General features: G+C 46.1%; 1 protein-coding gene across 6 annotated transcripts; it reads right to left on the minus strand.

Moving 5' to 3' along the window:
- Positions 1-533: 533 nt before the first annotated feature.
- LOC114638616 (MAPK-interacting and spindle-stabilizing protein) lies at positions 534-11,236 on the minus strand. Of its 6 annotated transcripts, none has more exons than XM_028787183.1 (2): positions 10,837-11,236; positions 534-1,605 (listed from the first exon to the last, which is right to left on the minus strand). In XM_028787183.1, exon 2 carries the CDS (start codon positions 1,443-1,445, stop codon positions 588-590), a length of 858 nt encoding a protein of 285 aa, XP_028643016.1. In that variant the 5' UTR covers positions 1,446-1,605; positions 10,837-11,236; the 3' UTR covers positions 534-587. The 6 variants fall into 6 exon arrangements, with proteins under 6 accessions (XP_028643016.1, XP_028643013.1, XP_028643018.1 ...); XM_028787180.1 differs by having other exon boundaries at positions 534-1,709; XM_028787185.1 differs by lacking the exon at positions 10,837-11,236 and adding an exon at positions 4,397-6,343.
- Positions 11,237-11,623: the final 387 nt, after the last annotated feature.

Below are 11,623 nucleotides of genomic sequence, written 5' to 3' on the forward strand. Positions count from 1 at the left end.
TCCAGAAGGTGCATGTGGCATCTAAAGAGGCTAGCCTCCCTGAGGCAACTCTGGCTATGCCAGGAGACTCCAGAACCCTGCCACCCCAACCAAAGAAACTTGGTGAAGCCAGAGCAGTGTCTTAACTTTAAGGTCCAGGGTGAGGGGTCTCAGAGAGGCTGACCCCCAACACACACACACCCCCCAGAAGAGGCAGGTGACAAGCCCTTCAGGAGAAGCTTCATTCCTAGTATGTCACAACGCTCAGTGGTACAGGCCTGGTCTTCACTGCCAACCCTGACCACTTATCTGGAGTGATGGTGGCAGATCCTAATAGGCAACTAAGACTATTGCCAAGCCTTTAGCTGTTAATGCTTCTGTGGCTTCTGTACCTAGAACAGGCCAGACTTGATGCTGCTGGTACACTAGTGAAACCTGAGGACCTAACTGCCTTGAAGATACCCCACACACATTCAACTAAGCTGAAAAGCTGGACAAAACACAGAACAAAACAAGTTGACTGTGAGTTTTTTGCTTTTTTTTTTTTTTTTTGGCAAAACATTATACTGTTTATTTACAGGTGTGCCTTTTATCCTCCTTGACAAAAGTCATTTGGACCCTTCACTTTCATGCTGAGAATTAACATGTAACATAGTCATTAAACATAACAGCATCATTTTGGGGTCAGTAGTATTGTGTCCTTGTTGCTTCCCCAAGGTCTCGGCTTTATGAGTTAAAGTCTTGATGTCTCCCCAGGTTACTCGCTTGCTCTTCTTCTTGGAACGTCTCCTCTTAATGGATTTGTTGTCTACCTTCAGGTGCTTCCGTTGCCCAGTGGTCTCCAAGGTGCTCTCCGGGTTGGATGAATCAGAATGGGAGCCATCTGGGATATCATTCACTTTATGGAGGCTACCAGGCATTGGTGAAGCACCAGAAGGTCCTGGAGGCAGTTGGTAAGGATTATTCGGAGAGGGTTGGAGTCCTAGGGTAGGATATGATACTTCAGGAGTAGGATATGGTGCTGGTGGTTCCCAGGTTCCTGGTGGCACTGTGACCCATGCAACAGGTGGTCCTCCTGACACTGGAAGAGGAGGTGTGGGAGATGGCCCTGGAAATAGATATGGCACATTAGGATGCTGCCCTCCCATTCCTGGTGCCCAAGGTCCAGAAGACATAGATCCCTGTGTACCTGAAGGACCAGCTGGATCTATAGGTGCGCTATCTGTCCTAGGTAGCTCTGGAAAGGGCATATTTGTTGTAACATATGGCCTTGTGGGGCCAGGGACTCGTACAGCAGGGCCTGGATAAGGACCACTACGTTGGGGACGTGATGGTCCAGAAGGAAGAAAGGATCCTGGAGATCCTGGTAGTAGTCTAGCTGGAGGGATGAAGGGATACATTCTTCTTGGTGCTGGTCCGAAAGGCACAGTGGAGGGTGCTGCACTTAGTGGGCGTCCAGATAACATAGCAGGTGGAATACTTGAGGGCTGGAGCCTGGCCAGTCAGAAGAATATTGGCCAGCTTTTGGATTGCTCACAGCAGAGGTTCTAGCAGGGACTGTTCAGTGTTCAGGTAGCGCATCTGGCAGTGAAAATTCATGTGGTATTTTTCCAGCAGGATCTAAGCCTAAGACACAACATACAGCAGTGATGAGGCCGATGAGACAGGCACTGGAGAACCAGTCTGAGCAAGTTGATTGTTTAAATCTGCTTCATAAAGGAAAATTTGCCCTAAATAAAACAAAACAAAACAACTGGTTGATTATATCACATTCTGAACCATTAGTGGTCTGGCCACTTTACCAATATGAGGAAAAGACTTAAGTAGTGGAGATTGGATGGTTGGGGATAGAGAAGAGAGGGGCTAGCACATAGGGCACAGGTTGAGGATAAAGACGAGGGGCTAGCACATACAGCACATAGGGCACAGGAGCAAGGACAGCACCTACAGAACAGCAGTGAGGAAAGAGCTGGTTATAGAAATGTCTTCACTGCTGATACTGGAAAATAATCTTATAAACTGATTTTAAAAGAAGGGATAGTTTTGTAGTAACTTAGTAAAATTCTAGTAGAGTAGAATTCTCCCAAATTAAGAAAGAACATTAAAACCAAACAAACAAACCAAAGTCACCTTCTTTCTTAATAGAGAAAAGGTAGATTCTTTCCACTTGAGATTAGGAAGGACAAGGCTGTGGCACCCACATCACCACTCCTACTCAGCACCACTGAGGAAGTCCTAGCCAAAGAATACAAGAAAGGAAAATAAAATGTATATAGATCAACAAAGGAAACACAAAAAAGTCTTTATTCTGATTATCCCATTGTCTATGTGGAAAATTCCAACAAATGAATTCCAACAAAAATATCTCCAGAAAGATATAAGTGATTGCAGCCAGGCTGCAGGACAAAGTCACCACATAAAAGTTGATTTCTTTCCTGTGTACCAACACTATAACTGTGCATAAGCATCAAAAGGATCAAGATCAGAATTCCAGAATCCTCAAAACAGCACCATCAGATGAACAACACTAATGTCAAATAAGTTCATATAGTGACAAAAGGCAAAACAGCACTATACTCGAAATAAATAAATAAATAAATAAATAAATAAATAAATAAAACAATGGAGTAGAGAAGCCAGTCTAGAAATAGGCATACACAAGTTATCAACAGATCTCGGACAAAGGAGCCAAGACATAACAATGGTGCAAAGAAAGTCTATTCCACCAGAGTTGCTGTAACCCCATGTCCACAGACCAAAAACATGTAACTTAGACACCTCCCAAACATAGCTCAAATGGATTATAGACCTAAAGGCAAGGCCATAATAAACACATAACATTTCTTTAAAAACAAACAAACAAACAAACAAACAAAAACTGTAAGAGAGGCCTTTGTGTGACATAGGGTTTGGCAATGAGTTTTTAGACACAATACCAAAGTCGAATCATAACTTGTAAAAGAAAAACTAAGCTGGATTTCTCTAAAATGTAAATGTCTTGTCTCTGAGGGATAGCTTTCACAGTACAAGAAGCCATGGAAGTTTCCAGAGGAGGGAAGTACCCAACAGTCCTATCCAGCTATGACACTTATGAATCACAGCAATGGCCAGCATGGCACCATAACCCTAAGGGTGCAGGAGTAGTCCACATTGCTTGGTGGTAACCAATAGCTCTTTAGGGACTGAAGACTCATTCAAAAGGAAGAAAATGGTGTCTGGTACTGAAAACTACTCAGCACTAGTGAAGTTATAGATATTGGAAGAAAATCTATAACTACAAACTTACTAAACCATCATAATTCTAACAATAATCTAAGCATCTGTCTGTCCTTACACCCATAGATAAGTATAGTCTTCACTGATCATCAAGGAAACGTCTCTCGAACGAGATGGAGACTACAGAAAACTACAACCAATCAAAATGCAGAGCTGTGAAGTGCAGTCCCAGTGGCTACATGCACAAAACATTCCTGCACTTAGGCCTCAGAGAATATTGTATAAGAGAGGATAGAAAGAGAGGCCAGATAATCAGGATGCTAGTTTGCTTCGAGATTCTGTCTCCTAGTAACATCAGAGGCTACACTCATAAAGTCTCACCAACATGACTTCCCAAACATGAGGTGAACAAGGACAGCACCAATGGATGTACTGAAGTGGACAGGAAAAAGCTCACAGGACTCAACCCTACACAAAAGACTATAGGAAACTGAGGAAAGCTAGGGGTGGGAGAGCACAGCTCTCTAGGGATGAGCACAGCAACTGGATGTCCAGTATCAAATGGTCAGCCCTGAAAACATACATACAGGTAGTATAATCTATACTGAATAGGTTATATTTAAGTATATATATGATGTGTGCATGTGTGTATACATACGTACTATATATATATATATATATTATGACATATATATATGAAACCTTATATAGTCCTATATAAACATACACACATGCATGCAGTAACAGTTAAAAAGGAGGTCATAAACTTGAGGGTGAATGGAGAGAATACCTGGGAAGGTTTGAGGGAGGAGAGGAAAGAGAGAAATGTTCTAAGTATATTATAATCTCAAAAATTAAATAAAACAACATCCCTGGCAAAGAGCTAGTGTCAAACACCACAGAGGAGCCCAAAGAAAGAGGGCTGGTTGGTATACTGTTTTATCCAGCTACTATAACAAACTGCCACAGACTTCATGGCTCTCAGTAACAAAAATGTACTCTCCCTCAGCTCAGGGTATCAGAAGTACACAACCGGCCTCACTGCCGTCTGGGAGGGTGACTTCCAGAAGCTCTGAAGTCCCTCCTTCTGCCTTCTGGCCACAGGGACAACTGAAGCACATCACCACAGCGGTTCTGTCTCCATCTCATTACTCCTGTTTTTCTCTCTTTGCCTCTACAATAAGATCACTTTCCACGGTACCTGGGGCTTGAGACATCCGTTATCATTATCTCAAGACCATCAACTTGGTGCCAGAGAGATGGCTCATCAGTTAAAAGCACTGGCTATTCTTCCAGAGGACCAGGGTTCTATTCCCAGCATGGTGGTTCACAGCCATCTACACTTCCAGGCCTAGGAAATCCAATGCTATCTTCTGGCCTGTACAAGATAGACACATATGGGATACACATACACAATGCAAGCAAAACACCCATACACGTAATAAATAATTTGTAAAATTCTCTCATCTCAATCATATCCAGAACCTCATGTCCCAGTGAGGCCCCACTCACTCATTGTTCAGGGAATGCAAGCACAGATACATCTGCCTCAACAACCAGCACAGGAAAGGGTTAGCCTAAGGAGAAATGGTATATCATCTCACAGGGAGGTTTAAGGGGCCTGAGATCCCCTGGCTGGCTTCAGCATCTAGGTAAGGTTTAGAGGAGTTCTCATATCTCATGAAGAATCATGGGAAATTTCACTAATTATATCAGACAGATGCTGGGTTCTTAAGGTGACACCAGCATATGGTTAACAGAAGGGCTGAAAGGAGACAAGGATCATTAAAGAATGGTCAGCCAGGCATTCCAGCTCAGAGAGACACTATGGCAGAAGCTGCCTGATGGGCTATGTCTCCCAAAACAATCTGTGGGCTTAGCTTCTGCCTGGGAGGAACCAGAATACCTCAGACTTAAAAACAAGCATAGCCATGTATGTGTTCAGATCAAGAGTCTTAGTCAGCCTAAGTTTCTTGTTTCACACGGTACAGGGACACTTTGCCTTCTCCTCTAAGTTGAGACTTGATTTCTACATCAAAATAGCAATAAACCACAAGGAATGCATGGGATACATTTTTCTCAGGACATGGATGTATTTACCAAAACTTCACAGCCATAAACAAGATGCCTAGCTAAAGTCGAGTCTCCTATGAAGACCTGAGCCCAAAAGTCTCATCCTTGAACCAAACACAGAACAATTAGCCATACCTCAGAGGCAGCCCTGCATTTTCCCCAAAACCCCAGATAGTAGAGACCTATTGTGCTTTGTGAAGGCGGCTGGGTCAGGTCAGCTGTCAAGGAATACAAACTTGTGTACACACACCTGCCCTGCTTCCACTCACTTTTCTTTCCTGCTCTCCCTTCTTCCTCCCCCCATTCCCTCATCTCTAGCAGCAAGTGAGGGCCAAGGCCAAAGGTCAAGGCTAGGGCACGTGTATAGCTCAGATGCATCGTAATGACCTTACCCCCACTTAAAAGGCTAAAAGGTTTCTGCCCAGGGTCTTACAGTGGGTGTGCTAGTGCGTAAAGATTCTGCCAGTTTATACCGGTAGGGCTCAGCCTCTGATCTCAAGGAATTTTTCTTTCCAGAATGCTTTTGTGAACACATAATTCCAACCAGTATCCACTTTGGTCTCTTCCAGGACTTCCAAAGTGATCACTGAGTTGCTTCCTCTGTCTCGTCCAGCAGAGGGCAGCAGCTCCCTAATGAAGAAAGTACCTGCAGCCAGCTTTGTGCCTAGAGAAGCTCCTCCAAGAAGGACTGGTACTTCCTTTTCATACACACACACACACACACACACACACACACACACACCCACACACCATACATATATCATACATACACACACATGTATGTACTTATGTATGTTTGTATGAACATATGAACATGTATGTATGGGCTGGGACCCATAAATGATTGCCACCTCTCTGAAACTCAGTAACAAATATCTCATTGAGGTCACAAATAAGACTTGCGTAGAATTTTGGTTTACTTTCCGGAGCCCTCCCAACTCCCTACACTCAAGGTTAGGAACTGTCCCCCTAACTCTTGGTGATGAAGAAACTAGATAAGCTAGAAAGGGACAGGTGGCACAACTTATGAGTCAGCAAACACCTGTGTGGTGGAGTACACCTGCAATGCCAGCATTCGAAAGGCAAAGGCAGGTAGGATCAGGAGTTCAGTGTCACCCTGGACTACACAGACAGTCCAAGGTCAGAATGGCCCACATGAGTCTCTAACAAATGAAAGGAGGGGGAGAGGAAAAAGAGAATGCGGGACAGGTGAGACTTCCAGTTTGGTGGCACAGCTTCCGTTCCTGACTGTGCTAGGCTCCAGGCCTTGGCCACTAGGGTGACACCTATAATCATCTGGCTCCTGCATGGGGAGCTAGGGTGCTGCTCTGGCTGGCCAGACACACTCGGGTAAGTCCCAGGCACCACTGTCAAGTTCAAGACCAAGCTCTTGGGCACCCACTGTGTTAGTTCTAAGGGCTCAGAGGACAGGACATGGGCCTGTTGACAAACACGTTCTTGCATATCTGTCCCTTCTTCGTTATTTTTTACTGAAGGGCAGGAGCCTCGGCTGTAATGAGTCACTAGGCTTGGTGTGGGTTCTGATCCTCATGGTGGCCTGTTTCTAAAGGTGACTCATGGGGTAGTTGGCAGGTGCTAATATGAAAGGGCTGCCCTAAAAAGGATTCCCACAGAGCAAGCAATCAGAGCTGAGGCAGGAGAGAGGAGCCTGTGCACTGGGGCTCTCCTCAGAGAAGCCCTCACTCCCCAGATCACATCAATCAAGTTGACATTTCCTCCCACAAGAAGATGAGACAACTTGCATTGTTAAGGAGCTGTGATGTACAAAGAGCTTTCCCCAACATACAGAATTCCTCAGTTACTAAGATAAATGAGGAAAGATTTGACATTTATTGTGCATAATTTAAGTTCAAATAGGTTCCCAGTGAAGAAAAATTGCAAGTTGCTGAGCTGGGTCTGTGCCTCCAGTTCCATGCCTTCTGTCACCATTCCGGCTCTGCACTGCTCTTGAGCTGCCTTGATTTTATAATTTAGAGAACAGAGCCATATTGTGGAATACTGGGAAGCTGTATTTCTATTCTTGAAATGAAGTTATCCCCATCTGTGAATTATTTCTTTTTCAGAAAGACACACATAAAATGAGCAAGTGGTTTTTCTTTTCTCTCACTTTAAAATATGATTCAAAAACATCAAATAGCTGGCAATGTTTTTTTTTAAAAAAAAAAAGAAAGAAAGAAAGAAAGAAAGAAAGAAAGAAAGAAAGAAAAGAAATGCTAGATATCTATCAATTTAGAGAGGGAAAGTACCCCCAAGCTTCGAGGCCAGCCTCTGAAACCTTCTGTGTATGGATGTGATGAAGTGTGTACTCTGCTCCTAATTAAAAGCCTGCTATGTTACTGTAAACTGCGGAACAGAGAAGTGCATGCCTGATACTCATGTGTCAGCTCAGGATGGACAAAGCAAGCTGCACCCCACTATGTCAGCACAGACAGCAGGCCTCAGCCCTTTGCTGCTACTTTTGCCTTCCCCTCAGACATGGGAGGAACAGCACCAAGGAAGCCAGAGGGCAGCAGAAGGAGCAGATGCACTCTCATAGGTAAATGCCATGGCCTTGGGAATTCCTGAACTAATAATACAGGTAAGTGGTAAGGCCAGTGCTTTTTCCTGACATTAGGACTTGTGGATCCTGAAAGTTAAGAACTTTGTGCTGAGTCTTTATCTAGAGAGGATGGTATGGTCTAGGTACGGGAAGAGCTTACCAGTAAGTGCCTGATTCATACTCCAAGCCTTCAGTGGCCTCTGACTTGCCAATGACATACATCTACCAGACCCAATGGATACATATTAGGTAATACATCTGCTTCTGATACCTTGGGTGACACCCTAGAAATTCTAGAAGTGTCAGTAGAATCTGGCCAAAAGCAAACTCAAGGATTCCAGGCAAGGAAGCTAGCAACTGAACTAGCAACTCCAGCAAGGATATAACTGTCCCAGGACCCCTGCCCCTCAGTCCCCAGGGCTCCTCTATGCTCACCTGCCCTCTCTCCTAGGTTCCTTTCCAGCCCCAATGAACCCCAAAGCCTGGATCAGGATGGGAGCTTAGACTGAAGTTAGTGCTGGTATAGAGCTACACGAGTCAAGCAAGTTTCTACAACCCAACCTGGAGTTAGGCCGCGACTGTCAGCACTACTCGGAGGGAGTCTCATCTGAATGACACCTACTTTACTCCCGCACCAAAGCCACTGAACTTTCCTTGTCTAAGGTTAGATAGCACACACTACCTCTATTCCCTCACCCCTTTCTCAACCCCTATCACCCATCAAGATCACAGATGCTACCCAATAGCCTCAGCACCCACCTTACTGGCTAAAGCCCAGAACCCCACCCCATGGACTTCCTCTTGTCAACCTGCTTACATAGTAGACAGAGATGGTTCAAGGATAACCTGCTCCTTCCTGATGGACTCTGAGCTCCTGAGCAAAAAGACTAGATCCGTCTCACTCAACAGACAATATTTGTTTCATTAGTTACTAACAGTTGCCATGGAGACCTTACGATCACAGAAGGCAGGGGCTAGAGCACAGTAGCTTAAGGCCTTTAAGAAATCACCCACAAGGATTCTCTGTATAAGGACAGAACCACATCCTTAGAGAGGACAATAAAGGCAAGAAAAGTGGGGATAGAGTGGAGGTGGAGAACAAAGGCAGGTACTATCCTACTCCATATCAGAGTAAGCAAAAGAAAATGATGAGGCTAGAGATGGCTCATGGATAAGAGCACTTGCTGCTCTTCCATAGGACCCTAGTTTGGTTCTGAGCACCTATGTCAGGCAGCTCCCAACTGCCTATAATGCCAATACTAGAGGATCCAACACCCTCTTCTGGCCTGGGCATAGATGTGCATAAATTTTAAAAAGTTAAATTTGGCCTATGCTGGCTCATTTCATGTCAACTTGACACAGTGTAGAGTCATCTGAGAGGAGGGTACCTCAATGGAGAAAATGCTTCCATCAGATCTAGCTGAGGGTAAACCTATTAGTGATTGATGGAGAAGGGTCTAGACTATTATGGGTGGAGCCACCTCTGGCCTGGTGGTCTTGGGTTCTATAAGAAAGCAGGCTGAGCAATCCACGAGGAGCAAGCAGGTAAGCAACACACTTCCATGACCTGCATCAGCTCCTGCTTCCAGGATCCTGCCCTGCTTGAGTTCCTGTCATGACTTCCTTCAATGATGGACTATAATGTGGAAGTGTAAGTCAAATACACTGCCTGTCACTAATTATTAGGGCAGTTACTTACAGTTCTGTCCATTCAGTCTGTCATTCTTCATAGAGAAGCATCCCAATGTACACAGACACACATCTGTGGGAGCTGTTTTAATCATATATATATATATATACACATACATATGCACACACACACAATTAGGCAGAAAGGAGTATTTAGCAACCTTGGCATTACCTGAGATACCCATACCTACATGGAGTCTGAATAAACTTAGGTTAGACCTCAGTTCTGCAAGCAGTCTCAGAATGCTTCTTCCCAGGCTTGGAAACCCTTCCTCAAGCTCCTCCCAGAACTACGCATATGTCTTAACTCTCCTGATGCTCTGGAGTGTCACCAAGGTTACACTCCCCTACCCACACTACCCCATATGTCTCTTATCTTTCTCCATTATACTCACACATGCAGACACCTGCAGCTCATTTTATGCTCCTACTTAACTTGGGGACAGTTCTTTCAGAAACAACCCTGGGTGCCATTGTTGATGGAAGGCACTATTACATTATGACTTTTCCCAACTCTTGGCCACAGCCAGCCCTCTCATCAGAGCTCACCCCCTGAAAACAGCTTCCTCCTCTGTCCCCCATCACCAGGCCTCCACTACTATAACTAGCCTTTCCTGGCCACTCTGTTCTCCCCACAGCTTCTTGCTGCCCTTAAACACATAAGCAAGCTAGGTGTGCTCCATGCTGGTGTAAACCCAGCACCAACAAGGTGGAAGCAGACGTATTTCAATTTAGAGATCAGCCTCAGGTTACATGACAAGACCCTAATCAAAGTGTGTGCAATTGAATTAAAAATAAATTAAAACATTGAAAAGGTCAGGGTGGGCCTGAGTGTGCACTGGCTGTCCCCACTTCTAACAGCCGCCCAAGACTTCGGCATGAGACTCTTATTTCCTCCAATTGCTCTCCATAAGATAGCAACTGCTCCAATCTCCTTCCCCTGCTTCTGGGTTGTATTTAACTCTACGCCACTTGACTTTCCCCAGGTTTTTCTTATTGTCTCTTCTCCTCTGAAGAGTAAGCTCCACAAGGACAGACGCAACATCTCTACACAAGCAGCATCCCAGCTAAGACAGAGAACAGAAAAGGCACTTGCTAAAAGGCAATTGTCAAATGAACAGCATTTGTCAAGTGAAGAATGCTCTGGTTTGGAACAACTGCCCTCTAGTGGTGCAATACGCTCACTGCCAACTTCATAGTGATTTCGGATACGTCAAACCCACGAACGAATAATTCCTCTTCATGCTAAAAAAACATACCCACAAATAAAGCAAATATCGACAACGGTTCCCTAGGGCTATACTGAGAGCTCAACGAACCTCTGAAGTACCACTCTGATGAGATTGGTGCTCATAAGTTACGGGTCAAAGATACTGGAGGCAAGCAAGCCTGGATGATGGGCAAGATTACGCTCGCAGGTGCTGGGTTCCGGGTGCTCCGGGGTTCAGAGGCCCCGCCTGCCCACGGCCGAGCGCTCTCTATTGGCAGATCCACAGAGGTTCCGCGTTCCCGTTGGCTCAGCTGGAGGAAGAGTCCAGGACTTCGAGCATCCAGTCCAGCCGCCCGCAGAAGAAAATCTGAGGCCTTAAGAACGCAGAGGGCGTCGCGTCCTAGCCCTTACACGATTCGAGAAGGCCGCCTATATCTCTGCTGGCAGACTATTCAAAGATACTCTTTCCACGGACGGCAGCGGCTACGTAGGTCCAACCTCGAAACAGCTCGCGCAGACTCAGTCGGAGCACGGTGCGCCCCCGGCAGCCCCCGCGGCACTGACCGTCGGAGGAGGCGGAGGGGAATGACGTCATCCGGCGGGGCGACGGACATTGGGCGCCATTTTGAAAAGGGAAAAAATTCCCTCCCCGGCGGCGGTGGCGGCAGCGGCAGCGGCGGTGGCGGCCGGGGCTGAGCGCTCGGAGCGCCTCGGTCGGCCGCGCTCAGCTGGGCGCGTCCCGCCCGCGCCATGGCAGGTGAGGGCCGTGCGCGAGCGGGCGGGCGGATGGACGGTGGTGGGGCGGGGCGGGGCCGGCCTGACGGCGCGCTCTGTTGCAGGAGCCGGAGGCGGCGGCTGCCCGGCGGGCGGCAACGACTTCCAGTGGTGCTTCTCGC

Source organism: Grammomys surdaster, unplaced genomic scaffold (genome assembly GCF_004785775.1).
Source record: "Grammomys surdaster isolate TR1022 unplaced genomic scaffold, NIH_TR_1.0 125612, whole genome shotgun sequence".
NCBI lineage: Eukaryota > Metazoa > Chordata > Mammalia > Rodentia > Muridae > Grammomys > Grammomys surdaster.